Genomic DNA, 6,000 nt, shown 5'->3' on the forward strand with positions numbered 1-6,000 from the left:
AGATGAATGAAATGATGAAACCTGAGGTCAGACGGTTGATCAGCTGGTCACCTGTAGATTTGGAGAGCATCTCGACACACGTGTGTGTGTGTGTTTGTGTGTGTGTGTTTATATATGGGTTTAATTTTTGGAGCCTCCGCCCAGGATCATAAGTATGTAGAGGAATATCATAATGATGTCCAGGTAGATAATTAGAGCGGCGAAAATGTATTCTTCGGGATCGAGGCTGTATTTTTGCCTGCCCATCACCAACTGACAGTCCACTGCTAGAAACTGCAGGAGAAAGAAAGAAAACCACTGATAAGCAAAATAAACACTGATCAGATGAAAATGTCACATTTAAAGGGATCAGTGGCTACAATTGCTTTGAGAGTCAGGAAGACACAAAGTAAATTAGATACAGATAAGTAAATTAATATAGATGGGTCTTGACAAAATATTCAGGTCTAATGAAGTGTGATTACATTTGTCTAGGTAGTATTTAGCGTGGCGAACATACTTCACTATGCCCCTCCTACCGTCTATGACAACAAACAGAAATGGTTAGGAGGAAGGGTCTGTTAGGTTGTAATAACTCTCCCCAAACCCAAAATATAAAAATAAATGTTATGTAATTTAATATTTAAAGGAACCTTTATCTTCCTAATGTAAAATTAAAAGCAATACATTCACAAATAAATTAAACAAATTCACGAAGCAGAGGTGTCCAAACTCAGTCCTGGATGGCCGGTGTCCTGCAGATTTTAGCTCCAACTTGCCTCAACACACCTGCACAGGTGTTTCTAGAAAGCTTAGTAAGAGTTTGATGAGCTAGCCCAGGTGTGTCTGATTGGGGTTGGAACTAAACTTTGCAGGACACCGGCCATCCAGTACAGAGTTTGTACACCCTGATGTATTTAATGTATTTAGTTAATTAGCCATTTTTGTGATTAGATTTAAACTTTTTGATTTAAAGCGCTCACACCTCGTACATGTGCAGTACAGATGGAACGTTCCACTATTCAATGGCTGCCCTTGGTTTAGAAAAGAAGTATTAAAATTAAAATCTTAACAGTTATAGACAGATTTTACAACATATGATAGAAATGTATAAAAAAAGCTATATGATTAATATTGGTATCTTGGCATTGGTCGGGTGCCCCTAATTCCCCGGAGCCCTAAGCGGCTGCTTACCTCGCTTATTGGTTAAGTATGTCCTTGATTTTGTGTATCCATTAACAGATGTTTTTCACCAGGGGTGACCAGGTAGGTCTCCTGGAGATCTACCGTCCTGCAGATTTCAGTTGCAACCCTAATCAAACACACCTGCTTGTAATTATCCAGTGCTGTTCAGGTCCTAATTAATTGGTTCAGGTGTGTTTGGTCAGGGTTGGAGCTGAACTCAGCAGGAAGGAAGATCTCCAGGAGCAGGGTTGAGCACCCGTTTTACACTGTACATGCACTAAAACCTGGGTAAGCATTCTTATTCGTCATTGATTGGACGTCGACTATTGACGTCTGAACCATTTTAATTTCTTCATTTTAAAGTTTTTACATAACTTTACATCTCATTGCTAGCTCCTATTTACACCATAAATGTTTCTTGAAGTGATGTATACCTCGCTGCTCAATTTCTGATTGGGTTTCTTTGTTGTCAAGTGTCTAGCAGCAATAAGTAAATGCTTTTCCGTGTCACATAGAAAATCTGGGTTAACACAACAAATGAAGTGCTAAGCCTGCTCTGGAGCTGAGTTTCATAAGCCTGGGTAAAATTAGGTGTTAAAACCACTTCCAAATTGCAGGTTTAAAACGTGTCATTACCTGGAGTTGGAGTTACACACAGTGTGAAAAGTACCAGTGAAATTGAATAATATGAATCAAATCTTTTATAAAAACTTCTTTAATGTTCTGTTGAAGAAGAAACTTCACAGACATGTTAGACGCCCTGGGGGTGAGTAAATTACCTGCAAATTTTCATTAATGAGTGAACTATCCTGCTAAATTTTGTGCTTAGTTTAGGATTGCGATCATTATTTTTGTAAACGTTTATAATATTTTACCAAAGCGTAAAGAAGTGCTCCCAGACATCCGTAGACAATCTGCAGAACAGAGGAGTAGAAAAAGATGCTGAAGAATCCAAACATGAGCAAGTCGACGGACAGTATGAGCAGAACACCATTACAAATAGTGAAGTCCAAACGAGTCTGAAAAAAATAATAAAGAATCACAACAAATCAAAAAGAAATGACCCAAAAGATGAGCAGGCATATTATACAAGCTCTGAAAACTTCTGTAATGTGATTTAGAAGAGATTTAATCCCTAAAATCTGTGTGAACTGGAAGTTGCTGAGGCTTTTTCAATATGCTGAAGTTCTTCCAATTGAAATGGAAAATTAAGTAGTGGGTGGGGCTTTCTTTTTGCAAATAATTTCCTTGTATGGTAAGAGGGGCGTGGTTAAAAACTGACATCAGCAAAAGGACTTGCATCACTCCAAATGCAGAAGCAAATGGTCAGAATTTGATTGAAGATTACCAAGACAGATTTCTTTTAGTGGATTGACTTGATTGGATTACTAGTTCATCTAAAGAATAACAATATGTGCCAGCAAAATAAACATTTTCATTTCACATTTATATTCATCTGAGTTTGTTAGATTTGTGATGAAATTGAACAAACCTGGGCAGAGAAGATGATGATAGTGAAAGAGATGACCAGAGTTGACCCTAAAGCGATGATCACAGCAGTTGTGTTGTGATATGAGGCTACAGTTCCCACCATGTAGGATAAACTCAGCGTTACCAATGACTGTAGGCAATAACAAGGGCATTCACATGAAACAAGAGTATAATTATATTACATTAAGATTGCTATGCAAACTGAGAAGTTGCTCCATTACACACATTATCCATAGTTTTACTACAAATAAAAAACATGGTGATCTTAGTTAAGCCATTGTAAGCATATATAATCGTTGTTTTGCTATATTAACCAATGTTGGTAGTAAAACAGTAAGGAAATCAATTCGCCCATATTATTATTAAAATATAATAACAATTAAACCAAGGTTTTGTTAAGAGCAGTAAAATAAAGATTTATGGACAACAGTAAAACCAGATGAAACCACAAAATCACATCATATTTTCATAAGATTCAGTATACACTCACAAATGACTTTTGCAGGTTGTTCAAACTAATTATTTAAAATCAGAAACAACACTATTCTAGTGGGTTTTTTAGGGACAACTGAATTGTTTTATGTTCAATCCATTTAAATTTGTAAAAAAATATTACTTAATTGATTTAAGTGGGAACAACATGAATAAATTATGTGGAACTCAGTACTTTTTTACACTGTGCATGACAACTTGACTATATCAATATATTTATTATTTCTAAGTAACAATTAAAAAAAATATATGACAAATTTCAGCATGTAACAACAGAAGTTTTATTATTACTTTTAATGTTTTTTATTAAGAATTTTCACATTAAAATTTATGTCATACGCAGGTTTGGGTCAAAAGTAATCCAAAAGTAATCACTTGATCTACAATGAGTAATCCAGATTACATTGGCAACTATTTATCGTGATGATGAGTTCTCTGTAGTATTTAAATATATTGTTAGCACTATTTGATGTTTATTTTAGCATCTGTTCACTTAGATTTTGAAGCGCTGCTTTTATATCTTTTCTACTCTAGAGTCACTTTCTTGTCCAATTATTGCCTGTTCAATTGGTAAGAGTACAATGATAAAGACAATGCACAGTCTGCAGTTATAACAAAACAACCCTCTTAAAGCAATGACTGGTGGACTGTACAAGTGGTTCAATGTACAATTATAGGCCACTGTACTTTCATCAGAGGAAGTACAGACTAACAGTCCATTGCATCAAGTAAATAACGAAGTTACAAAATGCAATGGCTGACTCAAGAGGAGGAAGCAACCTAGTTTATAGTGCAAAGGTTTAAGGGTAGAAAGTGCAAAGCCACGGCCAGTTTAGGTGTTTATTGTAATGTGTATTTATATAGCGCATTTATTGTGTATGGCCATACACCCAAAGTGCTTCACAATCATGAGGGGAGATCTCTTCACACCACCACTAGTGTGGAGCATCCACTTGGATGATGCGACGGCAGCCACAGGACAACGGCGCCAGTGCGCTCACCACACACCAGCTATTGGTGGAGTGAAGAGACTGTGAAAGAGCCAATTTGGTGGATGGGGATGATTAGGAGGCCATGATGGGTAAGGGCCAATTGAGGGACTTTTGGCCAGGACACCGGGGTTACACCCCTACTCTTTACGAGAAGTGCCATGGGATTTTTAGTGACCACAGAGAGTCAGGACCTCAGATTAATGTCTCATCCGAAAGACGGCGCCCACTGACAGTGTAGTGTCCCCTTCACATTTACAGGAACATTAGGACTCACACAGACCACAGGTTGAGCACCCCCTGCTGGCCTCACTAACACCACTTTTAACAGAAACCTAGTTTTCCCCATATGGTCTCCCATCTAGGTACTGACCAGGCTCAGCCCTGCTTAGCTTCAGTGAGTAACCGGTCTTGGGCTGCAGGGTGATATGGCTGTAATGGTCAAAGTCTGAGCTGGGATTCTTTGTATGGGAGTCTGTTGCTCTAACAAGGAGGCTAAAGAACATGGCCTCTAGTACCTGTCACTAACCCTTTTGAGGTCAGAGGAGTAGAGATTACCTGCTCAGCACTTTGCATAAGTAACACCGTTTTAAATATTAAGTATTTTGACAGAGACACATCTGTTTGAAATTAACTTGTAAAAATCACCCTAAAGTCTTCCAAATTAAGCTCTTAGCAATGCGTATTGCTGATCACTGATTTAACCTTTGATATATTTACAACCTTTGATATATTTTCATCAGTAAGTAGGCTTATATTTACAACGAAAGTTAAAAAATGTAAAAAATTAGCGGCAGAAACATCAACGATTTTAGATATCCTGACGACACCACCCTACTGGCCCAAAGCAGAGAAGATCTGGAGAGACTCATCCTGAAAGTGCAAAAAAAAGTAAGAAGGTGGGGTTACGCCTGGCCATCAAAAAAAGTGACCTCCAAGAATGAAAGATGCACCATAAATGAAGAAATCAAGACAGTACAGGGCTTCATATTCCTTGGTTCCAAGACTGATCGAAATGGGGACACGACACCTGAAATCAAGAGATTGTTAACCCTTGCTCTTAGCAATGAATATTACTGATCAAAGCTTTAAGTGAAGTTTCAGAAACTAATTTCAAGAGAAACAAGTGATATAATTGGTCGCAGCTGGTCTCTCATTTGTAATCATTAGTAAGCCAATCGGATCATTCCAAAATCACTATAAAAAGTCCAACTAACATCATTCCCTCATCTTAATTTTTTTGAAGAATCCCCCTATCCACCCCATCTCCCTCTTTCCTCCTTTACCAAGGGGAGCTCTCGAGAACTAGCTGATCTCGTACCCCTTACATGCTCATTGACCAGGCGGGAGCCCTGGGCTCAATTATCTCCAAGCTCAGGGTTCTCTCCCGGGACAGCATGCCAAACCTGCTATTATTATCAAGCATTATTGAAGTGTTAACTCTTGAAATTAACCTTTGATATATTTACAACCTTTAATATTTTTGTCAGAAAGTAGGTGTATATTTACAATGAAAACGGAGTGAAAATTGGTGGCAGGAACATTAACAATCTTAGATATGCAGACGACACCACCTGAAAGCAGAGAAGATCTGGAGCGACTCATCCTGAAAGTGAGAAGTTGAGGTTACGCCTGAACATCAAGAAAACAATGGTGATGACAACCTCAGAGAAGGGAAGATGCAGCATAAAGTTCCACAAAGAAGTAATTGAGACAGTACAGGACTTTATATTCCTTGGTTCCAAGATTGACCGAAATGGGGACACGACACCTGAAATCAAGAGTTGGTTGGAGTGCAATGGTGAGCATGAATGCCATCTGGAAAAGTAAGGATATCAGCACTGCAACTAAAGCAAGGTTAGTC

At 38.1% G+C, this 6,000-nt stretch overlaps 1 protein-coding gene across 2 annotated transcripts in view; it reads right to left on the reverse strand.

Annotated features, from left to right (window-relative positions):
• Positions 1-83: 83 nt before the first annotated feature.
• si:ch211-284o19.8 (protein lifeguard 1) overlaps positions 84-6,000 on the reverse strand; it is a 10,459-nt gene continuing 4,542 nt past the window's right edge. For both annotated transcript variants that reach the window (XM_056467445.1, XM_056467439.1), the window contains exons 5-7: positions 2,657-2,785; positions 2,040-2,183; positions 84-273 (exon numbers count right to left, since the gene is read on the reverse strand). In XM_056467445.1, coding sequence (XP_056323420.1) covers positions 121-273; positions 2,040-2,183; positions 2,657-2,785 — 426 coding nt within the window. In that variant the 3' untranslated portion in view covers positions 84-120. The remainder of the gene's footprint in view (positions 274-2,039; positions 2,184-2,656; positions 2,786-6,000) is intronic.

This window comes from Danio aesculapii, chromosome 2, assembly GCF_903798145.1.
Source record: "Danio aesculapii chromosome 2, fDanAes4.1, whole genome shotgun sequence".
NCBI lineage: Eukaryota > Metazoa > Chordata > Actinopteri > Cypriniformes > Danionidae > Danio > Danio aesculapii.